The sequence below is a fragment of the Bos taurus genome, chromosome 26 (assembly GCF_002263795.3).
Source record: "Bos taurus isolate L1 Dominette 01449 registration number 42190680 breed Hereford chromosome 26, ARS-UCD2.0, whole genome shotgun sequence".
NCBI lineage: Eukaryota > Metazoa > Chordata > Mammalia > Artiodactyla > Bovidae > Bos > Bos taurus.
In genome coordinates this window covers 14,210,931-14,238,074 of record NC_037353.1, presented here as the reverse complement: position 1 = coordinate 14,238,074, position 27,144 = coordinate 14,210,931, and the positions used below count along the sequence as shown (strand labels likewise).

The window sequence follows — 27,144 nt, the reverse complement described above, 5'->3', positions numbered from 1 at the left end:
GAACTGTGCCCTCCTCCCTGGTGAATAAGGAGAGGTTATATAATCAGTCAGTTTACCAAGAAGAACCACAGAAAATGTGAAGAGTCCTCCTGTGATCAGAACAAACCTCAGAGACTGGCCTGAAAAACTAACACTGTACTCAAACACATATTTGTACATCATGTTCACAGCAGCATTCATAACAGTCAAAAGTTGGAAGCGATCTGAGCAAACAAATAATGGTTGAACAAAAAGTAGTATATATAAATACAATGAAACATTATCCAGCCTCGAAAAGGAAGGAAATTCTGACACAGCTACAACATGCATGCATGGACCTTGATGACATAACGTTAAGTGAGACAAGCCAGTCACAGAAGGACAATTATGATTCCACTTATATGAGGTATCTAAAGCAATCATATTCTAGAAAGTATGATGGTAGCTACAAGGGGCAGGTAGGAAGGGACAATGGGGAGTTACCATTTAAACGTGTACAGTTTCAGTTTGGAAAGATGAAAAAGTTCTGGAGATGAATGGTGGTGATGGTTGCAGAGCAATGTCAATGTACTTTATGACATGAATTGTACATTTAAAAAGATAAATTTTATGTTACATATATTTTACCACAATTTTTAAGTAACATTTAAAAGTCAAGACTGGGGAGATCAGGGGATTTAATTCACTAGAAAAATCATTAAGAAACTCCCCAGGCCAGAATACTGGAGTGGGTAGCCTTTCCCTCCTCCAGGGGATCTTCCTAACCCAGGGATCAAACCTAGGTCTCCCACATTACAGGTAGATTCTTTACCAGCTGGGCCACAAGGGAAGCTCATGAAATAGAAAGATAAATGAAAATTTTGTCCATTTATTCCTTCAAATTTACTAAGTGTGATCTAATGTGTTCTAGCTGCTGGAGTGTATAGTAGATCCCTGGTGGTGCTATTCACCTCCCAGCAGCTAAGGGCTCATAGCTACCCTCTTCTCTGGAGAAGAGGGAGGCACTTCTCCTGCAAGCGGGAGGCACTCTGCCCAATAACGCCTGGGAAGGTATGTCCCCGCTGCCAGCACACACACTCTTGGGGCAGACTGTAGCCAATGAAAGATTGCTGGAGGTGGGAGTAAAAGTTCAGCTTCAGTGCCTCAGAGTGCAACAACTTTGTGATATCATTCTAACTCCAGAGCTTCTCCTGGAATCAGGCTGAGGCTACACGTAAGCTGAACCCACAGATTTACTGATCTCTTCCCTATCCTACTTTCCTCACTCCTGCAAGTTTCACCCAAACATACTGCCTCAACAAATCACTTGCATAAAGGGGGGAAAAATCTACCACTGGAAAAGGGACCAAATTTAACTAAATCAGATTGTGAAACAACTTATGCCCCTGGATATTGTTGAAAACAATAAAGCAACCAGTCAGCAATTACTGGAGTCTAATATCTGAGTGTGATACCAAGATAGGCAGACAACTTAACAGAGAGATCAGGGAAAAGAGACAAAGAGAATTTTGCTAAAAACACTGTCATTCCAGAGTGACTATGTGCCAAGACTGTGCCCTCTGAGGAGCCACAGCAGAGACTTCACATTGTGAGGAAAATAAATACACGTTATTAAAACAGTACAGCCAAGCCATTAATTAACAAGCACAAAAATAAGCCCCAGAGGGTGGTAGGGTGGTACTGGGTTTAAGTATCCAGAGTTAATACAATATACTGTCTATACTGTCTGAATTTTCCAGTTTTCAACCACAACAACAAATTATGAGATAGGCAAAGAAATAGGAGACTCTGACCTACACACAGGAAAAGAAACAGGCCCTGTGAGAGGGCCTAGCTGGAGGAGTTAACAAAGACTTCAAAGTACTATGTTCACAGAACTAAAGAACACCATGCTCAAAGCAGTGAAAGAAGGTATGATGGCAGTGTCTAATAAAATATTTGTGACACAGAGAGAGAAATTATAAAAACAACGAAGTTGGAATTCTGCAGTTGAAAAGTCAACAACAGAAATGAAAACTCATCAAAGGATCTCAGCAGCAGATATAAATTGACAGAGGACAGACTACTTAAACACAGAGCAACAGAAAAATGTAATCCAAACAAGAGAGAAAAAAGCATGAAGGAAATGTACAGAGCTTCAGGAAAATGTGAACACCACTAAGCACACCAACATACACGTGATGGGAGTACCAAAGTAGAGAAAGAAGAAAGAATATTTAAAAAAACAATGGTTAAAATTTCCCTAATTTGATGAAAAACATTAATTTAAACATTCAAGATAATCAATAAACTACAAGAAGAATAAACACAAAGAAATCCATTCCCAGACACAACACAGTAAAATAATGAAAGACAAAAGGAAAATCTTGAAAGCAACAAGGGGGTGGGATGGGGGGAAACCACACACAAGGGGATCCCACTGAGATTAACAGCTGACTTATTATCAGCAAAAACGCAGGCCAAAAGGCAATGGGATGATACATTCAAAGTGCTAAAAGAAAAAACTGCCAACCAAGAATCTTGTAACAAAACTCTCTCTAGAAAAATGACGGTAAAATAAGGACACTTGCAGATAAACAAAAGCTTAGAGAATTATTAACAGCAGACCAGTCCTAAAAGAAATATGAATGGAAGTCCTCCATAAGAGCGTGCCCAGATGGCAATGTGAACACACACATACAAACACCAGTAAGGATAACTATGGAACTATAAAGACACTATAGTGACTTCGCTGGTGGTCCAGTGGCTAAGACTCCACTTTTCACAGTGGAGGGGGCCCAGGTTCTATCCCTAGTCAGGAAACTAGATCCTACATGCCACAATTGAAGATTTCACATGTCAGGGCAAGTAAGACCTGCCACAGTCAAATACAAGATTTTTTTTTAAGACAGTATAAATGCATCTTTCTTCCTTTACTGATTTAAAAAGCAACTGCAGAAGACAACATGTACATAACTGTACTGACAACAATATATATTTCAACTATAGAAATATATTTGAAAATAACAGCACAAATGTGGGAGCAAAGCTGTACTGGAATAAGAAAAAGCTGTACTGGAATATGCTTCTCCCGCATATCTTGATTCTAAAAACTCAGCATCAAATGAAGAGATTTATAAATGGTAAATAAGGCTAACATAACAAACTCTATAAATATACTTGCTCTCCTTCCCTCAGCTTCTTTGGAAAATAAAAAACTATATGTAGTAAGAATTATAACAATGTATTGTTAGATTTGTAACATCTATAGATGTAAGATATAATAAAAATAGCACAAAAGAGGGACTAGAGCTATGTTGTTACTGTTCAGTCACCCAGTTGTGCCCGACTCTTTGTGACTCCATGGACGCAGCAGGCCAGGCTTCCCTGTCCCTCACCATCGCCTGGAGTTTGCCCAAGTTCATGTCCATTACATCAATGAGGCCATCCAGTCACATCTTTTCCTCTGACGCCCTCTTCTTCTTCCCTCAGTCTTTCCCAGCATCAGGGACTTTTCCAATGAGTCAGCTGTCCGCATCAGGTGACCAAAATACTGGAGCTTCAGCTTCAGTATCAGTCCTTCCAATGAGTATTCAGGGTTGATTTTTTTTAAGACTGACTGACTGGTTTGATCTTCCTGCTGTCAAGGCACTCTCAGCACCATAGTTCAAAGGCATCAATTCTTTGGCGCTGTAACATCTCTACAATCCAGCTCTCACACCTGTACATGTCTACTGAGAAGACCATAGCCTTGACTATATGGACCTTTGTCAGCAGAGTGATGTCTCTGCTTTTCAACACACTGTCTAGGTGTGTCACGGCCTTCCTGCCAAGAAGCAATCATCTTCTGATTTCATGGCTGTAGTCACCATCTGCAGTGATTTTAGACCCCCAGAAGAGGAAATCTGTCACTGCTTCCACCTTTTCCCCTTCCATTTGCCATGAAGTAATGGGGCCAGCTGCCATGATCTTAGTTTTTTAATATTTGGTTTTAAGTTGCCTTTTTCACTCTCCTCCTTCATTCTCATCAAGAGGTTCTTTAGATCCTCTCCACCTTCTGTCAACAGAGTGGTATCATCCACATATCTGAGGTTGTTGATGCTTCTCCCGCATATCTTGATTCCAGCTTATAACTCACCCAGTCTGGCATTTCTCATGATGTGTTCAGTGTATAAGTTAAACAAACAGGGTGACAACAGATAGCCCTATCATACTCCTTTCTCAGTCCTGAACCAATCAGTTGTTCCATACAGGGTTCTAACTGTTGCTTCCTGACCCACATACAGATTTCTCAGGAGGCAGGTAAGATGGTCTATATACCCATCTCTTTAAGAGCTTTCCACAGTTTGTTATGATCCACACGGTCAAAGGTTTTAGCATAACTGAAACAGAGGTAGATGTTTTTCTGGAATTCCATTGCTTTCTGTGATCCAGAAAGTGTTGGCAATTTGATCTCTGGTTCCTCTGCCTTTTCTAAACCCAGATGGGCCATCTCAAGGTTCTTGGTTCATATAGTGCTGAAGCCTAGCATGCAAGATTTTAAGCATGACTTTACTAGCATGGGAGACAAGTGCAACTGTCTGATGGTTTGAACATCCTTAAGTAATGCTTTCTTGGGAACTGGGATGAGAATTGACTTTTTCCAGTCCTGTGGCCACTGCTGGGTCTTCCAGATTTGCTGACATATTGAGTGCAACACTTTGACAGCATCATCTTTTAGAGTTTTGAATAGCTCCACTGAAATTCCATTGCATCCACTAGTTTTATTGACAGTAATGTTTCCTAAGGCCCACGTGACTCCACACTTCAGAATGTCTGGCTCTGGGTGACTGACCATACCATCACAGTTATCTGGTTCATTAAGATCTTTTTTGTACAGTTCCTCTGTGTATTCTTTCCATCTCTTCTTGATCTCTTCTGTTTCTACTAGGTCTCAACCATTTCTGTCCTTTATTGTGCCCATCTTTACATGAAATGTTCCCTTGGTATTTCCAATTTTCCTGAAAGGATCTCTGGTCTTTCCTCTTCTATTGTTTTCCTCTATTTTTACTCATTGTTCATTGAAGAAGGCCTTCTATATAGAATAGTTCTGAATCTCACTGTAATTAATTTAGAATTAATCTGAAACTCATTCTGAGAGCAACCACTAAGAAATCAATTTTTTAAATACTGGAAAAAATCATTAAAGTAACTAAAATATTACACTATAAAATATTCACTTAACAAAAAATAGAAAAAAAGGAACAGAGCAGCAAAAAAAAAAAAAAAGACATACAGTAAACAAAAAGTAAAATGACAGATACAAATCCAACTATATAAATATTAACATTCAACATGAATAGATGAAATAGTACAGACAAAAGTTAGAGATTATGGGCTTCCTTGGTAATTCAGTGATAAAGAATCCACCTGCCAATGCAGGAGACATGGGTTCAATCCCTAACCCAGGAAGATCCTACGTGCTGTGGAGCAACTCTGCCCATGTGCCACAACCACGGAGCCTGTGCTCTAGAGCCCAGAACTGCAACTGCTGAGCCCACACACGCCCTAGAGCCTGTGCTCTGCAACAAGAGAAGCCACCACAGTGAGCGGCTGCACACCTACAACTAGCGAGGAGCCCTCACTTGCCACAACTAGAGAAAAGCCTGTGGGGCAACGAAGATCCAGCAGTCAAAAATAATAAAATAAATAAAGTTATATTTTTAAAAAGTCAGGTTATGAAACTGGATAAACAACATGCTCCAACAATATGCTATCTACAGGAGATATACTTTGGATTCAAGGACAAAAATAGGTTGAAAGTAAAAAGATAAAAAGAGACATACCATACAAAGAGCAACCAAAAGAAGGCTAGAGTAGATTTACTAATATCAGACAAAACAAACTTAAAAACAAGTCTAGAAGACTTTCCTGGTTGTCCACTGGTTAAGACTTCACCTTCCAATGCAGGGGGTGAGGGTTCAATCCCTGGTCTGGTAGCTAAAATCCCACATGCCTCAGGGCCAAAAAAAACAAAACATAAAAAAAACAGAAGAAACACTGTAACAAATTCAATACAGACTTTAAAAAGCAATTAAAAAAATAAAATAAGTGTAGAGATAAAGAGGAACATTTTATAATGTAAAACAGTCAATCAATCAAAAATATATAACAAGTATCACTATGAACAAAGCTAGTGGAGGTGATGGAATTCCAGTTGAGCTATTTCAAATCCTAAAAGATGATGCTGTGAAAGTGATGCACTCAATATGCCAGCAAATTTGAAAAACTCAGCAGTGGCCACAGGACTGGAAAAGGTCTGTTTTCATTCCAATCCCAAAGAAAGGCAATGCCAAAGAATGCTCAAACTACCACACAATTGCACTCATCTCACACGCTAGTAAAGTAATGCTCAAAATTCTCCAAGCTAGGCTTTAACAGTATGTGAACAAAGAACTTCCAGATGTTCACTCTGGATTTAGAAAAGGCAGAGGAACCAGAGATCAAATTGCCAACATCCGCTGGATTATAGAAAAAGCAAGGGAATTCCAGAAAAACATCTACTTCATTGACTATGCTAAATCCTTTGACTGTGTGAATCACAACAAACTGTATAAAATTCTTAAAGAGATGGGAATACCAGACCACCTGACCTGCCTCCTGAGTAACCTGTATGCAGATCAAGAAGTAACAATTAGACATGGAACAGACATGGAACAGACATGGAACAATGAACTGGTTCCAAGCTAGGAAAGGAGTACATCAAGAGTGTATATTGTCACCCTGCTTATTTAACTTATATGCAGAATACATCATGTGAAATGCCGGGCTGGATAAAGCACAAGCTGAATCAAGATTGCCAGGAGAAATATCAATAACCTCAGATATGCAGATGATACCAACCCATGGCAGAAAGCAAAGAGGAGCTAAAGAGCCTCTTGATGAAAGAGGAGAGTGAAAAAGTTGGCTTAAAACTAAACATTAAAAAAACTAAGATCATGGCATCCAGTCCCATCACTACATGGCAAATAGATGGGGAAATAATGGAAACAGTGACACACTTTATTTTCTTGGGCTCCAAAATCACTCTGAATGGTGACTGCAGCCATGAAATTAAGACACTTTCTCCTTGAAAGAAAAGTTATGACAAACCTAGACAGCATATTAAAAAGCAGAGACATTACTTTGTCAACAAAGGTCTGTCTAGTCAAGGCTATGGTTTTTCCAGTAGTCACGTATGGATGTGACAGTTGGACCATAAAGAAGACTGAGCACTGAAGAACTGATACCTTTGAACTGTGGTGTTGAAGAACACCTTTGTGAGTCCCCTGGACTGCAAGGAGATCAAACCAGTCAATCCTGAAGGAAACAAACTCTGAATATTCATTAGAAGGACTGATGCTAAAGCTGAAGATCCAATACTTGGCCACCTGATGCAAAGAACTGACTCCTTAGAAAAGACCCTGGTGCTGGGAAAGACTGAAGGCAGGAGGAGAAGGGGGCAACAGAGGATGAGATGGTTGGATGGTATCACTGACTCAATGGATACGAGTTTGAGCAAGCTCAGGGAGATGGTGAAGGACAGGGAAGCCTGGCATGCTGCAGTCCTCGAAGCATCAGACACAAATGGGCGACTGAACAACAACAAATACACATTTAGGGCTTCCCCAATGCCTCAGCAGTAAAGAATCTACCTGCAATGCAGGAGACTCAGGAGATGCAGGTATGATCCCTGGGTAGGGAAGTTCCCCTGAGGAAGGAAATGGCAACCTACTCCAATATTCTTGTGTGAAAATCCCCATGGACAGAGGAGCCTGGTGGGCTACAGTCCAAAGGAGCACAAAGAGTCAGACACACTGAGCAAACACATGCACCTAAAAACAGAGCCCAAAATACATGAAGCAAAAACTACCCATTGCCCAATAATGGGCAGAACAAGTAGACGATCAAAAGGAAAGTAGAAGACCTGAACAACTATAACCTAATGAGACCTAAGAGACATCTATAGCATCTTCCACCCAATAACATCAGTATACACATTCTTCTGAAGTGAACATGTAACATTCTCCAGGACAGACCACGTTAGGCCGTAAAACAAGCCTCAGAGAATTTAAAAGGATTGAAATCATACAAAATATGATCTCTGACCAAATACAATGAAATTACGCATTAGTAACAGAAAGGCATTTGAGAAATTCACAAATATGTTGAAATTTAACAACATACTTAAATACATACATACATAAATAACCAATGACTCAAAGAACAAATCACAAAGGAAATTTAAAAAATACTTTGAAATGAATAAAAACGAAAACACACAATACCAAAACTTATGACATCATGTTAAAGTTTATAAAATTGACAAACTTTTAGCTGGACTGACTAAGAAAAAGAGAGACACAAATTACTAAAATCAAGAGTAAAAGAGGGACTTTCCTGATGGTCCAGTGGTTAAGACTCTGATTCCCAATGCAAGAGGCCCAGGTTCAGTCCCTAGTCAGGGAACTAGATTCCATATGCCACAACTAAGTCTCTCACAGCCAAAAAAAATTAATAGAAAAGAGTAAAAGAAAAGTCAGTACCACCAGTCTTACAGAAATAAAAAAGGTTATAAGGGGATGCTATGAACAATTCTGTGATTCCTAGGTGGCTCAGTGTTATAGAATCTGCCTGGCAAGCAAGAAATGTGGATTTGACCCCTGAGTCAGGAAGATCTCCTGGAGAAGGAGATGGCAACCCACTTCAGTATTCTTGCCTGGGAAATCCCATGGACAGAGGAGACTGGTGGGCTACAGTCCATGGGGTCACAAAAGACTCAGACTGAGCACACACACACATGAACCATTTTATACTAACAACCTGATAACCTAGACAAAATGTACAAATTTCTAAAATGACACAAACTACAAAAACTGATGCAGTAAGAATAGAAAATCAAAACAGACTTGTTATAACAAGAGACTGATCAATAATCAGAAACCTTCCAAGAAAGAAAAGCTAGATGGTTTTAGTGACAAATTCTACCATCTATTTAAAGAAAAATTAACACTATTCCTACACAAAGTCTTCCAAAAAGTGGGAGAATAGGGACACTCCTCACTCATTCTATCAGGCCAGCTTTACTCTATCAAAGCCAGCTAAAGACATCACAAAAAAAGAAAACTAGGTACCAATATCCCCTGTGAATACAGATGTAAAAACACTCAATAAAATATTAGCAAGCTGAATCCAACATGCTAAAAAGATTATACTCCATGACCATATGGGATTTATTACAGGAATGTAAGAGTGATTCAACATTACACACATATATACATAGATATGGTACACCACGTAAATAGAGAAATAAAAATACATTCATCTCAATTGAGGAACACTAACCAATAATAAGGTATTACTCTCATACCAAAACCAAAGACGTCACCAGAAAATAAAAGACAAATAGCTCTTATGAATATACATGCAAAAATCCTAAACAAGATACTAACAAATGGAATCTGAGAAGACTCTTGAGAGTCCCTTGGACTGCAAGGAGACCCAACCAGTCCATTCTAAAGGAAATCAGTCCTGGGTGTTCATTGAAAGGACTGATGCTAAAGCTGAAACTACAATACTTTGGCCACCTCATGCAGAGTTGACTCATTGGAAAAGACCCTGATCCTGGGAGGTATTGGGGGCAGAAGGGGATGACAGAGGATGAGATGGCTGGATTGCATCACCAACTCAATGGACATGAGTTTGAGTAAACTCCGGGAGTTGGTGATGGACAGGGAGGCCTGGCGTGCTGTGATTCATGGGGTCACAAAGAGTCGGACACGACTGAGCGACTGAACTGAACATATAAAAAATGATTATACACTATGACCAAATGGGATTAATTCCAAAAATGCAAGGTTGACTTATATCTGAAAATCAATTAATATGAAACACCACTGTGATACGATAAGGAACAAAATCCACGTGATCATCTCAATGGGTGCAGAAAAAGCATCAGAAAAATTCAACATTCCTTCATAGTAAAAACACTTGACAAACTAGAAGGGAATAACCTCAACCTGAAAAACAGCATCTATGATATTCCCACTGCAGTATACACAGAATGCGAGTTGTTTCACAACTTCACCAACACGTCGTATGGTCAGTCTTTTTAATCTTTATTTTTTACTTTTATTTTTATTTTTGGCTGCACTTAGAGGCTTGCAGGGTCTAAGTTCCCTGACCAGGGACTGAACCTGGCCCAGCAGTGAAAGCACACAGTCCTAAGCACCAGACCACCATGGAATTCCCTACATTTTTCTTTTTTTTTTTTTACCTTCTTGAAACATTTAAATTTTCCCATAATAAGTTTTTTTTTTAAATTTTAGTGTTAGCATTTCACTCAGTGAAACCTCAGGAATAAAAAAGCATTGGCTTAAACTCTGTTCAAGAGAAAGGACTGCTAGCAGTGCCTTCCACGGGTGTGTGCAGGGCCTGCTTGCAAATGAGAGATGACAAGAGTATATATAGAGTAAGTATGAGTCAGTGTAGTTCACTAAAGAAAAGAGTGTGGGTTTCAACAAAGTGAGTAGGTGATACAAATGTCACCAGCGAAACAGAATGATACCACCACCAATACATATATTCTATTTGTGTTACAAAAATCTCAGTGTACAGTTGACCCTGAAACAATGAGGGGATCGGGCCGAGGACCTTTCATGAAGTGAAAAATCCACATATGACTTATGGTCCATACAATGGGTTCTTCTATACCCCAGGTTCGGCATTTCCAGACGCAACCAACTGCGGATCCTGTAGTATCACAAAAATACGTTAAGTATGTATTTTTTTCTATTTGGCCAAGCCACGAGGCTTTCCGGATCTTAGTTCCCCACACCAGGGGTCAACCGGGCCCCCAACTCCTCCCCCAGCGGTGAGAGTACAGAAGTTCCCACAGTTGTTGCTGTTTAGTCACTAAGTTGTGTCTGACTCTTTTGTGACCCCATAGACTGTAGCCCACCAGGCTCCTCTGTCCACGGGATTTCCCAAGCAAGAATACTGGAGTGTGCTGTCATTTCCTTCTCGGGGATCATTCAGACCCAGGATCTTCCTCAACCGAGTCTCTTGCGTCTCCTGCATTGGCAGGCAGATTCTTTACCACTGTATATGTAAGAAACGAGATGCGAGTCCAGGTTCGATGCACGATACTGGATGCTTGCGGCTAGTGCACCGGGACGACCCAGAGGGATGGTATGGGGAGGGAGGAGGGAGGAGGGTTCAGGATAGGGAACACATGTATACCTGTGGCGGATTCATTTTGATATTTGGCAAAACTAATACAATTATGTAAAGTTTAAAAATAAAATAAAATTTAAAAAAATTACAGGTATAAGTGAATTCACACAGTTCAAATCCATATTGTTCAAGTCAGCTGTAGTTAAAATTTTTCTTCTAAATTAATTTCACCTGCTTTCAATGATCCCGCCTAGTACATTTTCTCAAGAAGAAGCACCTCTTTCCTAATCAATACTATTTTCAAAAATGGACTGTTGTAATAACTATACCACACACTATACTCCTTCAGTTTCACCATGCAGTGAGGAAAACAAAGCTTCCTTTAAATGTATGAGTTCAACTTTCATTAGCAAATGCAGTTTTTATAAAAAGTGTTATACTGAAAAATTAAGGAAATGCACTAATCATACTTATATCATAGAGGGACCTTCATGTGACAAAAATGTATCATGTACCTACTACATGCTTAGGCATACAGGAGTGAACAAATAGGCAAGGTCTCTAAATTCCCGGGCTTTCTGGGTATCTAAACACGTACCCCTCCCCTGTCTACAAATAAAAAAATCGAGGTCCAGAGAAGTTAAATGATTTGCCCACGACCGCACACTTCATCAGTGCTAAGACCAGTGTAAACCAAGAATCCAGTTCTCTGTAGTCTCAGGGCAAGGTCGATTTACTTTGCACTACAACCACAGGTCCACATAATGACAAAAGCACAGTGAGTCCCAAGTTCCCTAAGTGAATAATAATTTCATTATCATCACACCGAAAAATGAAGCCTTATATTTAAAGAGCAGTCATTCTTGAAGAAAGTGGCCAACACTCTAATGGATCACTAGAGTGCCTGGGTTTACTAGGGCAATAGATAGTCTGGAATAGTCATTGTTCTTGTACTATTTTTAAACGGTGGAGATTCTTTTTAAAATAAACGGGGAAATGCATGCAAAATTAAACATTCGCAAATAAATAAAAGCTTCCCAGAGTCCAGAGAGGCTTGCCGGGCGAGCGCACGGTCAAGATCAGTCACATCAGCGCGTTCCTGAGCGCCAGCTCCTCCCCTCCCGCCCACGCTCCCTCCTCGCCCACTCCGGCGGCGCGGGAGTATAGAGAATGGTGCCGGCGACTCCCGCTCAATTTCAATTCTCCCACGCCCTCAGCAGCCCAGCGCGCCAGCGTTTCCACCTGCGCGCGAGTCGGCACCTCTGTCCTGCCGTCTGCCGGCACTTCACCTTCGTCCCGGGCACGCCCGAGGCGGAGCCGCCCTCAGCCCCGGAGCGTCGCGCGAGCCGGGAAGCCCCAAGCGCGTTCTCGAGACCCCAGGCCCCGGCCGGGGCAGGGCGGGGCGGGGCGTCGAAAACGGGGCGGTGCCTCGACTCCCGGGGTCACAGGCACCGTGGCAGCCACACCCTCCAGCTGCGCAGTGACAGCTCCCGCGGCTGAGGCGGGCCGCACGGACAGGTGCAGTCGCCCGTGCCGCCCCGCCCGGGTCCGGGCCCAGGTCCTGGCCCGCTGCTCCTCTGCCCCCGCCCGGCCGCCCGCCTCCTCGCGCACCACCTGTCGGGCCGCTTCGCGCGCGGCCGACGGCGGAAAACTCGCCCGCCTCCTGACGAGCGGCCGAAGAGGGCAGCCAGAGATCCCGAGAGGATGAGAGCTTTACCGGAGGGTGGGCCCCACGCAGGCGGTGTCTGTGCTCTGGATCTCCTGCAAGATCCGCTCGTGCTCTGGGACGGTGCCCGGACCTTCGCCGATCTCCGCCATCTTGGCTGGAAGCTGAGGAGCCGGCGAGGCGCGGCGCCGCGCAGACCGCGGGGGCGAGCAACCTGTGGCGCGAGCGCGAGGAGGCGGGGAAAGGGGCGGGGCGGGCGGCGCTGGGGTGCGTGGAAGGCCGCGCACGGGCGCGCGACCGGGTCACTGTCCCCACACCTGGGGGAGGCCCAGGTGCTGCCGGCCGCTGTGCGGAGTGGAAACGGGCCACCTCCAACTCTCGCCCGGTACTGGCCCCCTAGTTGCTGTCTAGTAATTGGCCCTGCTTAAAAGCATAGATCCCTGTATTCTGTGTTCAGACCCTGTGCTAGCACTTGGGATTATTTCGTAATGAGGCAGGTCGACAATAAAGGCTACGGGAATGTTTACCGAGGAGGCATGGGTGGTGGAGGGTCAGAAAAAGGAAAAATCAAGAAAAGCAAAATGGTATGTGGGAGTAAGATTTGTTTTAGGAATGAACCCAGAAGAACCCAGCTGGCGAACAAGGACGACCGCTCTGAGTGGATTCCTGTTCCTGCCCCGCGGAAAGTTCACAGAGGCCAGTCTACTTGGAAATAAATTATAAGCGCCAGAAAAAGTAAATGACGTAAAACGAAGACATTTTATGGCAAAGATACAAGAAAGACCCAGTGCAGTGTGTGATTTCATGCCAAAGTCCTTGAACCCAAGTGCCCCCAAGTTGCTGTGGCTGGGATGAAGTGGGGAAGCCCTTGAGAGAAGTGGGCTTCAGAGAGATGGGAAGGACAAGCAGGTGCTTGGAAGAGTCTTGTTTATGGGACTGCTGAGTAAACCAGTTTGTCATGATCAAATCAGCGACTGAGGAAGATTAACCAGAAAGAGAGTACATAACCTAGCCCTGAGGGACAACTATTCTGGTCTCCGTTAATCCAGAGCTCAGCATGTCCCTTTGAGTCAACCAAGCTCTTTATTATACAGCTGTGTAACTCACTCCAGAGAACTTTTTCTAGAAGCTTTTACTACTTCCATCCTCCTCCTACAAAAATCCTGCCGAACAGTTAAAAGCATGACTTCCGAAGACGGGTGTGCTCAATTTAATCCCCTAGTCGTTCACTCTACAGCTGGGTGACATTGTCAGAACCTAGTCCCTTTATAGTTAAGTTTCCCCATCTGAAAATGACCATGGTAGTCATTTTCCTCATGTCATGACCTCATTTTGCTGTCCCATGTTGTGTTAGCTTTCTATGACTGCTGTAACAAATTATCACGAACTTAGCTTAAAACAATTCAAATTTATTATGGTTCTGTAGGCTAGAAATCCAATACGGGTCTCACTGGGCTAAAAATAAGGTGTCAGCACAACAGTGTTCTTTCCAGAGGCACTAGGGGAGAATTTATTTGCTTATGTATTTCAGCTTCCAGAGGCCGCCCACATTCTTTGGCTCATGGCCCCCTTCCTCAGTCCTTCAAGTCAGAAATTTTGCATCTCTCTGACCATTTTCCTATAGTCATATTTCCCTCTGACTCTGACCTAGGCCAGAAAAGATTTTCTGCTTTTAAGGACCCATGGCATTAGGTTCGACACAACTATAATTCTGGAGAATCTTCTATCTCAAGGTCTTAACATTAGTCATACCTGCAATATCCCTTTTGTCATGTAAGGTAATATATTTACAGATTCCAAGGATTAGTTTGTGGAAATTTAGGGGGAACCATTATTCTGCCTATTGGGACCATAGTAAGGTCCCAATAAACTTTACTAACATATAAAAATGTCCTTCTTCCTATTAATCTGAAATTTCTGTCCTCCTTGGAAATTTCAACTCAAATTTAATCTCCTTCATAAAGATTTCTCTAAGGAATCAGGTGGCTCAGGGGTAAAGAATCCACCTGTCAATACAGGAGATGCAGGTTCGATCCCTGGGTCAGGAAGATCCCCTGGAAACAGAAATGGCTACCCACTCCAGTTGTTCTTGCCTAGAGAATTCCATGGACAGAGGAGTCTGGTGGGCTATAGTCCATGGGGGTCACAAAAGAGCCAGATACAACTTAGCTACTAAGCAACAGCAACAAGAACTATTCCTTCTTGTTGCTGTTGCTTAGTTTAATTAATCCATAAAACCTTCTCACTAACTCTAGGTTGAAATTAGCCCATTTATCCACTCTACCAACAACTGTTTTGATAGTGAGCACTTGTTTTGATTGGTTCTTTCTTATAATTTGAATTTTGTTTGTTTTTGTACTGTTGACACAGAACAGAAATACATGGCTGACTTCAGTGCAGGCTAACTTGAAAGACCAAAAAAGCTCTGCTACATCCATATGTTTATTCTACCAAGAAACCCTATCACAAGCCTGTTTCCACTGTCTTTTTTTTTTTTTAACCATACTGGGCGGCATGTAGGATCTTAGTTCCCTAATCAGAGATCTAACTGACACCCCCGGCAGAGTCTCTTAACCACTGGACAGCCAGGGAAGTCCCTATTTCCACTGTCTTGATAGTACAAGAGAACCCATATCTTCCCTGGGAAATCTCACTTCCTCAAGCTGTGAAAACATACAGAAAAAAAAAAATTTCCCAAGTCCACCAGCACCACTTTCATATCATGTTAAGGTCCTTAAGTTCAGAGATGCCCCCGTTTTGTTTTAGCTTTCCAATTTCTTATAGTTCCGCCTAGAGTTCTGCACATGGCTGAGAGAAAGCTGGAGGGGTCTTAAAACCAGACAATGCTGAAGTTCTGAAGCCACTGAAAAGAGTTCAGGATGACTTAGAAAGGGGTTCCAAACAGATCTGAGCCTAAGGCCAGAGTTTAATTAATCCATTATTGGTAACAATTAGAAATTAGAACAATATTAAATTGTAAAAAGTTAATTTCTTCAAACTTGATCTTTATACAGTTGACATTAAATATCACATCTTATAATGTGGTATATTCAGTTGCCTTGATAGAAATGTGCAACACAAACAGAAAAGGTTACCTCAAATTCCCTGAGGTTCACCATCAGAGTTTCACTGTAAGAAACTATACTTACGGGCTTTTGTTAGAGGGTATATAGTTTATATATATACATAAACTTCACCCATTCCTCTGGTTATTTAAAATTTTACTCTTGGGTCAAGTCAAATCCCTGTATCCAGACCCCAGCATTTCGGCCCTTCCCCCAATTGCTTTTTATTGAGTAGTAAGACAAAAGAAACAAATTTTTTTCTTGGTAGACTGAGTCCTCAATTGCTGAGGCACCATCATCCAGTGTTAGCACATCTGAGATGCAGGTTCAGCTCTTGAGAGGGAAAAATAAACCTTTTGAAAACTGAACCTGAAACCAAACATAAGATCTGAGGACAAATTTTATGGTGTCCTACAAAGAGAACAGAGAGCCAGTTCTCTCTGCAGGAAAAGGCAAGCTATCTTAGCTCAGATGATGAGCAGGACCAGAATTCATTGCTCTAAAGAGTAAAGCAAGGTGAGGAGAGTAGGACATATGACAGAAGCCAGCTTCTTATTTGGCAATAAGCTTCTAATGGGGCATTTCTTTACAGTGTTCATTATCCAGACCTTTCCCCTCTTCTCTTCTCCAACCCTGATGCAATCTATCCAAACCCAGCTCTAAATGCCCTTGCCCTGGGAAACCAACCCTACTTACATACTCCTCACTCCTGACCTGTTTCAACACCTGCCCATAGGGATTACCTCAGCATTAAGTAGCAGTCTCTTCCCCTTAATTCAAGTTAAGATGGAAGGAAGTCCATTTACCACATCTTATAAAACAGCTCTAGCTGGTTCCCTCTATGACTTCTGGTAGATCTGTTAGTACTTGAAGTTTTGGGTAAGAATTTAAAGTTTAATGTCCTAAATAGTTCACTATGTAAATTTTAATTATGGACATAGATATAACATGCACATTAATGTGAAAAAAGGCCTAAAGTGCTACATATCTAGGGACTTCTCTGGTGGTCCAGTCAATGGATAAGAATCTGCCTTCCAGCGCAGGGGGTGTGAGTTTGATTCCTGGTCAGGGAACTAAGATTCCATGTGCCACAGAGCAACCAAGTCTGCATGTGGCAACTACTGAGCCCTGATGTCACAACTGGAGAGTCCATGCAACGAAAGACCCTGTGTGATACCACAGAGAGCCTACACACCACACCTAAGACCTGATGCAGCCAAATAAATAAATATTTTAAAAAATAAAGGCTACATTTCTAAAAGTCTCCGAAATAAAGAATTTCAGCTATAAACCAAAATAATCTTAATAGCTATTTACTGAGCACTATTTTCTAAGCCTTTTATATTATCTAATTTAACCCTTACTAATTCATAATTTTATTGGTAAATAAGGTAGTACTAATTTTACTAAAATCTAATTTCAGCTTTTGGGGTACTCTTGCTATTTCCAATTTAATTTGGAGAAACTGAGACTTAGAGAGATTAACTCACTTGTCCAAGGCCACATAGCTAGTGAGTTGGAGAAGATGGAGCTAATAAGCTGTTCTTGCTTTTCCTGTTAATAAAAAAGTCAGATAAGAAGACTGTTCTGATATTGTTTTACCCAAGGAATAAATGACTGTCAGTCTGGTCTGAGGAGGCTGGGATAGTAGGGCACATTGGAAGATTGCACATGTTTGGTGAGTTATTTGGGGAGCAGTGGACATTGATTTCCAGAAATCCACCCAAAATTTCTCTTCAGGACTCCTGGGAGGGAAAAGATACCAGGAAGACTGACAGGGCAGGAGATGTACTCTGTGTCCAGTAGGAAACTAATCAGCAAAGTAAGGGTTTAATCTGTAAATAAAATCTTAGTCACTAAGAATTTATACTTTGAGCCACTTGTCTACAGACTAATAACCAACCTCGGGAAAGCCCCTCCCTCAGAAGGAGGCTATAGAATGTTGCTGCCCTGGTCTGGCATTTAAATGGGTTCAAATTCCAATTCATATCTTACTAAATGTGGGACCCTCTGTAAAAGGACTTAACTTGTCTTTGCTTCAGTTTCTTCAAGTGTGAACTGGGAGCAATAAAAGTCCCTGGCTTACCAAGCGGTGTGGGGATTAAGGAAGATGTGCTCGTGTGTGCTTAGTCGCTCAGCTGCATCCAATTCCTTGTGACCCCACGGACTATAGCCCGCCAGGCTTCTCTGTCCATGGGATTCTCCAGGCAAGAATATTGGAGTAGGTTGCCATTTCCTCCTCCAGGGAAGCTTTGCAACCTAGAGACAAACCCACATTTCCTGCATCTCCTGCATTGGAAGGCAGATTCTTTACCATTGCATAATATAATATATCCTTTACCATCTATTAGGTAATCCACTCCGGTACTATTGCCTGGAAAATCCCATGGACAGAGGAGCCTGGTTGGCTACAGTCCAAGGGGTCGCAGAGAGTCGAACACGACTGAGTGACCTCACTTTCTTTCTTTCACCATCTATTATATTAAAGAAGATAATATATGTATAATGTTTAGTCCAGAGCTCATCCAACATGAAGCATTGGAGGTGAGGATTATCTGACATTTGTTATTCAACCAAAAAGCCCAGAATTTAGCTTCCTCTTTGGTAAAATAAAAATAAAAAACAGACACAATAATGTTCCTTTTTCCCTAATCATTAACAAAATAGGCTAATTTTGTTTCAGAGCTCTCTGAACCTGAACTTCATTTTTTCTCTGAATGCTTGATTGGTGGAAACTGTCTGAAAGTTGTTCTTATTGTGGAGAGGGAGCCAGGACCTTGTCTTTAGGTTAGACTCTTGGCTCTGGATCCACTTTAGTGAGCCCTCCGGATCTTGCTTCTAAGTCAAGTGCCTCTTTGTCATCCTTGGAGACGATGCTCATCTTCTGAGACACACACCATGGTGGCAAACAAATCGTTGAGTCTGTCTTCATTTCCAGGCACAGGGACAATGTCTGTATTGTTCACCACCAGCCCAGTTACTATTTGTTAAATGAATAATCCACATGCAAATACTACTTCTCGTGTTATATTGTTGTAAAAGCATGTCTCCTGAGGTAGGGTATATCTCCACAGAGAGTCCCTTCCTCATTCCTAGGAACCCCATATCAGACTTCCTGATCTTTAACCTCTTGAGAATTTGCTATTATCATTGAGATGTTTCTTAAAGAGTTTAAGAGCCTTTGCTACATAACTGCTGAACTTTATCAAAATGCAGAACACAGGGTAGTCTTCATTGGCTCTAATCAATTAAGCCTTCCATTTTAGCCACTCTTTGGAGAATGCCTTGACAGCTGCGTTCCTCCAGCGTCTACCTTGGTACAGTGACCCCAAGTGGCCACAGTCTGTAAGTGCAAGAGAATGTGAACAAAGCCCTGCCAGGTCTGGGAGGATTCCTTCCTGCTGCAAAACTGTGTCCAGGAATCTCTTCCATATCCCACAGGGGAGAACAATAGAAGGAAACCTGAAATTGAAGCCAAATAAAATCAGTTTTTATGAAATATGGGCTGGTCCTCAAAGAAGTTCAAAAGTAATTAGCCCCAGGTTCTCTTCATTCAACAGTTGCTTTTCTTCAAAGCTTGCTGTGTGCCAGGATCTGTGCTAAGCTTTCAGACAGAGCTGGCTCATCCGTGTGGGGCTGAAGAAGTTGCTCTTGGGTTAATACTCTGCCATCACCATCCTCTGGACAAGGGGGACTCCATCTTCATTTCACATTGGTCCTGTAAATTATGTTACTAGTCCTGCCCTCAGAATGATGTCCAGAAAGCACCATTAACTTGCTCATTGCAAAGCTAAACATTTTAAAGTCCACTGAGCAATTAAAGAGTAATAGTATTTCCTCTGAATTCTACTCTCTCTCTCTTTTATCTCTCCTCAACAACCCCAACACTGGCTTATAATATGAACTATTTTCTCTTCTCTTTCCTCCTCATTGTTGTGTGTTTTTTTAATTATTATTCCTCATCCTGTTCAGTGCAACATCTCCATTCCTCACTCTTTCCTCATTTAGCTTTCCTTCATTGCCTGTTGCCCTTTCTGCTTCTCCTCTCACTTGTCCTATTTTTTTTCTCCTCTCAGCAAAAAAGATTTAGAAATGTAACTAATGTAATGAAATGATAATAACAGCTGATATTTACTCCCTGGCCACTTTTGTAAAATAGCATCCCTGGATCTCCCTATCCTTCACCCTGATTTGTTATTCTTCATAGAATTTATTACTGGTTTTTAATTTATTTTTAGCTCTCTTCACTAAAATGTCAGCTCCCTGGGAGCAGGGAATTTCCTGATAGGGCAGGGAATTTGCTGTATCAACAATACTACTGACCATCCTTGACCACTGTCTGCCACATCGGAGATGCTCCATAGATATTTATTTACTGAATGAAGGACTGAGCATTGTATGGCTCATGTATGAGCTGCTACATTAAATATACTGAATGCCTAACTTGTATAAGCCTTCTAATAGTTCTATCTATAAGTATAGAGGCAAAATTTGAACTGGCTCCAGAGTTCATTTAACTGTAAATAAATTCACTTAACTGTAAATAAATGAAACTATCTCCCTGCTTGGAATACTTTGTTCTCAAAATACAAAAAGAAATTTTAACTTCTCTCTAGTGTTTCCCTGAAGATCAAGCAGCTAACAGAATCATTTAAGTATTCAGTGAAAATTTGGCAACTACATAGCCCACTGTCATCAGGAACCCCAAGCTATCCTGGGGTGCTGCAGACATAGCAGGCCTCAGTCATAATTAGGCCCTTCTTTGGATTCTATTTTATATCCACAACATTCAGCACACTACCCGACTCCCATAAGACATTAGATGAGGTCATGATATTATATTAGTATCAAATATAAGCCTTAGTAAATAGGATTTTGAAAAAGGGATACCTCTCTCCCTTAAATATTTGCAACCAAAATAAAATTTACATTATTCAGTATTTCCCACCTGCCCAGAATTTCAAAATGTCATGAATGCTAATTTACTTCAACACTCTAAGTTATATATTACATTATGCTGAAATGTATATCCCAGTGTAAATTAAATATAATAATAATAATTGCTAACATTTATCAAGCATTTACAATGTGCTAGGCTGGTCTTGTGTTAAGCACTTCATATACATTAATCATTTGATACAGGTTTTATTATAATCCCCATTTTGTAGTTTTAGAAACTAAGGCCAAAATCAAACAACTAATAAATGTTATACCTTTGATCTTAATCAATATATTTAATGAAATAAGATTTCTATGAAATCTTACATTTCTGAAGATAAAAACAGCAAGAGCATCCTAGAATTCTACAGCTGAATATAACCAGTTATATTTTTTAGTATGTCATCCTAAGATTTTATTGTGTTTAGGTTGTTGGTGTTTTGTTGTTGTTGCTTTAATATTTCCTTTCCTAAAAGCATGTTATCTTCATTCTTAAAAACATTAAAGTCAAAGAAACTACAATATCCTGTTTGCTCTTAAACTGGTAAAACTCCACGCTCAGCTTTTGGAAAAGAGCCAAAGAGAGTCTGTGAGTACAAGTGTAAAACAATTATGTTATCATAAAACAATTGCAAAAATTTCTTCTGGTACGTCATCATGTACAATTCCCTTTTCCTCCTATTTTTCCCAGCCCTCAGCAGGGCTTTCTTTGGATACCTCCTCTTTTTCTACCTCCCACTAACATTGCACTTCTCTTCAATCTCTTTATCTCTGTCTCAGCTCTTGCAAAAAATTTCTGAACTCAAATCGGTTCAGACACGTTACAATTTTAGGACCTGTTCTAGGAGGCTAACAACAGACATGCAGGACCCCATGAAGCATCATGAGCCCAGGCTACGAGAGGATATCCATGGTGGGGGCAGGTCTAATGAGGGAGGCTTGGCAGCTGGAAGTTCTAGCATAAATATGTTAGGGTCCTGCTACTGTGCTGTCCTAAGACCGTAGCCACCAGCACTATTTTACCAGAACCACCCTCAACACGGGGATTCATATAACCACTACCAATGCACTGGAATTGATATACTAGTTGAAAACTATTAACTGTGCTTGTGCAAGGCAGCTGGTAATACTGGATAAGGCCCAAAAAAGTACTAGTCTTGTGGATTCTTAAAGCATGGCTCCAGACAGCCATTAAGCCTACCAGGGACACGCACGCCCCCTAGAGGGAGCAGCTGGCAAGGAGCTGGGCATGTCTAGGCCAAATGGAGGAACTGGAGTAAAAATCATAAAACCAAATGAGAAAATCTAGTGGAAATTACCATATGGTGGTAACATGATAAAAAACAGTAATGCCCAGGGCAAAAAGGATTAGGACAGCAAAACTAATTTCAGACCCCATCTGCTCATGAGTTTCAGCCTACCAAGAATCTGTCGGCCAGGAGATTTTGAATGCCTAAAGCAAAGCCAAGCTAGGGCAACCCAGGCACTAGATGTAGATCTTTCTTTACATTTCTCTCTTTTCTTTGAAATTCAATCACTGTCTGCATGTCTAACATCAAATACCGCTTCTCCACCAATTCAATTATTAGAGCTACCTGATATGTCTTTATTGGGTATTTCATTGGCAATACAAATAAACCATGGAAAATATAATGTCTCAGCTCCCCCTAAAACTATCTCTCCTTTAAACTTAATACTTCAGGCAGTGGTCTCATTTCACACATAGATGAAAACAAACACAGGATCTCAGGATCATCTGATCCTTTTCCACTTTTCCACCAAAACAGAAAGAAGACCAAAGGAGCTGACCCAAGAGCCCAGTGGGGAGGTCAGGCAGGAGACAGGATGGGCCACCTGGAGAAGCCTGCTCTTGGAGCAGCCTTGTATGAAATCAGGAGGTAGGGGAAGGAAGCCTGGGCAGGTGGAAGAGACGATGGCCACTGACAATGCTGGATGACTTGAGTCCCAACCTCAGCAACTCGCTCACGACTCCTCAGTGGAGGAGACCCATTCTCTCAGATGATGGTGAGGCTGAGAGTGACAGGAAGGGCTGTGGAGCCATTTCTAAATGACGCTAGTAGAACTCTTCTACGCGTTTTGAATCCCTGAGCTCTCTGAGCTCACCCTGTTAGAGAAACAAACCCCTGATCTAACCCTGATCTGAACACTGGCCTCAGAAACAAGGTGGGCAGGGAGATGAAGCTAACTAACAGTTTGGGATTTTAAAACAGAAAATGTCTGTGGGAAAATGCCTTTCTTTTGTGACACGGAAGAACAACTAGGAGAGCTCTTGGGTATTTTCTCTCCCTCAGTTTCCACGTACGAGGTTTCTCCCCTGCATTCCCAGCCCCATCTTCTCAATATCCTAACCTTCCCTTCACTGTCGCTCCACAAAGCCTCAGAGTAGGTCCTGTGAGTAGGTCAGAGTAGCCCTCCTGGTCAGTCTCCCTCCAGCCAAACTCTTTTTCCACCCTCTCTGCCTTTAGAACTTGTAACGATTCAAATCTATTCAAATACTTCTGCCTTTTCTTATTCCCTGAAATGATGACTTTCTCTCTGGACTACCTTTTTTCCTTTGTCTTGTTAAGACTATCATTAGCTCAGAAGCTCATACAAATTAGTTCAACAAATATTTATCTAGCTACTGTGTGTCAAGTATGGTAGAAGCTTCTGCAGAGGATACTAAGATATAAATATATAGTGCCCTCAGGAATCTTTAGCCTGAAAATGGTTATAGCACAAAATACATGTGAGCCTACATACACCCAAATGAGTCAGAATAAATGCCCTGAATTCTTTGGGGCTTCAAAGGATGAAGCACTCACCTGTGGTTGATGAATCAGAGAGACTTCACAGAAGAAAGAATATTTGAGCTGTGCCTTGCAAGATGGGCTGGATTTTGGCAGACAGAAGTAAGAGTGCAATTTAATAAAGAAATGGAACCATGAGAACCAGAAGGAAGAAAATCTCAGGGCATATTATCAAACAGTAAACACTCCAGTTTGGCCAAAATGGAAGTCCTGTCTTTATTTCCCAACCCTCATATTTGGCCACATGAGCTGACATGTTCCGTAAGAGGAGTGGACCAGAATAGTTGACATTGGAATATCAATAACATACATAGGGAAGTGCTGAAAGGCAAATGCCAGCCCAAGAAGTCTTCATCTCATCAATGATTACAGCAATTGTTTAGGAAAAGGAATTTTGGTGAATATTGTCTCAATTAAAGGTTTGTTGGGGGACTTCCCTGGTGGTCCAGTGGCTAAGACTCTATGTTCCCAATGCAGGGGGCCCGAGTTCGACCTCTGGTCAGGGACTAGATCGAACATGCTGCAACTACAGATCCTGCATGCCACAATGGAGATTGATGATCCCGCAGGCCACAACCCAGACCCAGTACACAAGGCGGCTCAGATGGTAAAAATCCACCTGCAGTGCAAGAGATATGGGTTCGATCCCTGGGTTGGAAAGCTCTCCTGCAGAAGAAAAGGCAACCCACTCCAGTATTCTTGCCTGGAGAATCCCATGGATAGAGAAGCCTGATGGGCCACAGTCCATGAGGTCCCGTAGTCAGAGCTCTTTGTGAAGGTAACAGTGGGCAATCTAGGTCTATTGGTGCTGACAGGCAGCACCTGGACAAAATATGTTTGCAGTGTCTGCTCTTGCGATGATGGGAGAGTGCTGTGACTGCAGATCTAAACTGACTCTTTCCTTTAGGAGACCTAGTACAAGACCCAGGACATTTACCCTCAGAACAGAAGGTAGGACACATCCAGGAACCAAAACAGGAAGTCAGGTCCAGTACCACAGCAAGACTAGCTGGTAGTTTCAAGGATGGATGAAGCCTGTAGATATTGGCCAGGGCTGAGAGACCAGGGGAGATGTAGAGAGGATCAATGGATGAAGCCTGTAGATATTGGCCAGGGCTGAGAGACCAGGGGAGATGTAGAGAGGATCAGGGGTTGAAGACTAAGGGCTCTGAAGCAACAATGGCAGCAGAGGCCACAGTAATCAACACATGTCCAGGCTTCCCTGGTGCCTCAGATGGTAAAGAGTCCACCTGCAATGCAAGAGACCCGGCTTCAAACCCTGGATCTGAAAGATCCCCTGGAGAAGGGAAAGGCTACTTACTCCAGTATTCTTGCCTGGAGAATTTCATGGACAGAGGAGCCTGGTGGGCTACAGTCCATGGGGTCACATAGAGTCAGTCACAGCTAACACTTTCACTTTTTCAGGCTCCCTTTATTCCCCTCTCGTGTTCCCCTTTGACTTCTGACCTAGCCACCAGGCAGATGCACAGGTTTTAGAAGGTGCTGGTACAGTATAAAGTATGTTCCACTTGGAAAAATTACCAAGTTTCCAATTAGCGAAAAGCTTTGGTTTTTTCTACCTGTTGAATAGGATAAAAAGCACCTGCCCTTATTCATGGATGTCCATGGTGCTCAGATAAAATGAAGGTATAAGTAACAGTTATAAATGGAGTTGTAATTATTTTTCTACTGTACCTACATATTGATCAAGAATCAACCAATAAATACCAATAGCTTCCAATACCCCCAACCCTACCCTAGGCCCTTTGGAAAGATTCAGGATACATTTAATGCAAAATCAAATTTAAATTCAGATTTAAACATATCTGCTCCTGGATCTTTCTGAGACTAAAAAGACAACACCAAAAAAAATCCTTTCACTTAATCTACAAATATTAGTCAACAAATATTTATTGACTGTCACTATCACAGTCAGAGATTGCTATCCTGTTCCCATACTGTTAAGTGTCAGATACAAGCAGACAGTCAAAAAGAATGAAAATTTTTAAACTGCACATTTAACACAGAGATATGTGTCTTTCATTTTAATTCTGTCCTTGAACTATGCAAATTAATCCTCATCTTACCAAAGAAACTATTTTTTAATCTTCTGTAGAAATAAAAAATACATATCCGAGAGCGCCCCATATACCCAAGAGCAGCAACAACACAAATAAGCATTCTGTGTTTTTTCCTACAACTCACATCCACATCCACTCAAATATAAATGAGTTTCAATGATACGACTAATTGTTCTCTGTATTTTTCACTAAGCAGTATTTTAGAGATAACAAGTGAAACCTGATGTAAATAAGATGGGATATCTATTTGGAGTTGGCATCCAGCCCTTTTTGATCACTTGAAAGTCATTTCTATTTTTTAACCTTGTGGTGATGAATCATGAAACAAATATAATACAAACAATGTGGATAATTTATTCACCGTCATTTCTCTAAGGATAAAACTTCGAGATTAGGTGTATATAGAATTGCAATCATTTCTCAAAAATTATTTTTTATTGTTATAGAGAAAAGTATAAAAGACATGAATAAGACTACTTTATCACCACCAAAGAAGAAACAGCAAAATATAAAGGAGCCCTACCTTAAAGTAGCTTCAATGGGCAGCTCAAAAGACTGAATCTCAGCCAGCACATTCTCATAGGTTTGATCTGGGTCTTCTTCCAACATTGCTCCTGATTTTCCAGCTGCAGACATCATATTTTTTTAATGTAAGACAGTACTTTATAAGAGAAATGTAGTTGTATTATAATTACGACAGGGTCTCTCTGTCCAGCCAGAGTAGCAGCAAAAACTGAGCTCACTGTCTGACTTCATGCTATCGAAATCCTTGCTTCCAAGAATGTTGCACAGCTGTTGCTGTCTTGTCTCTACTTATAACATTTTACTTATTATTAACCTTGACACAGTTCAGAAAGTTCCTGCCTGATGCCTGCTGTATTTATTTACTTGTTTCTCAAATACAGTAACTGCAAACTTTGATAGGAATTAGAACAATTACACTATAAAAAGTTATGAAAGACAATTGACTTGTTGGGGCACATATTTTAATGTTGTTTATGCTACGTATGTGATTAAAGTTATACTCTCAGTTATTCCTGCAACTCTACCCTTGTTCCCACGAACTCAAAAAAATAACAACAAGAAAAAACAGTCCTCTCGGGTATGATTTTGAGGTCACTGGGCAAGCACTTTGGTACCCCATCTCTTTCATTTCTCCACACTCTTCACTGCTGGGTGAAGTTCGGCCATGATGGATCCATTCCTTTTTTTTTTTTTGTCTCCTGTTCTAATACAAATGCTCCTGGAAGTGGTTGTATTTTATCCCTATCAGTTCCTTAGGCCTGACTGTGAGTGAGTTTGCTACATCCTTTTGATGGGAAGGGCAAAAGCATGAAGATGCCAGGAGGTTGAAGAGGGCTGGTTGCTGCTGAGAGGAAGAATGCATGCAAGAAGTAGAGGCCTAGAATATCAAGGGAAAATGTGGACAACAG

At 41.4% G+C, this 27,144-nt stretch overlaps 1 protein-coding gene across 10 annotated transcripts in view; it reads right to left on the bottom strand.

Moving 5' to 3' along the window:
* The window catches only part of EXOC6 (exocyst complex component 6), a 190,121-nt gene extending 163,671 nt beyond the window's left edge, over window positions 1–26,450 (bottom strand). For 3 of the 10 annotated variants that reach the window (XM_005225488.5, XM_024985549.2, XM_024985551.2), the window contains exon 1: window positions 12,869–12,994. In XM_005225488.5, coding sequence (XP_005225545.1) covers window positions 12,869–12,969 — 101 coding nt within the window. In that variant the 5' untranslated portion in view covers window positions 12,970–12,994. 10 annotated transcript variants of the gene reach the window in all.
* Window positions 26,451–27,144: the final 694 nt, after the last annotated feature.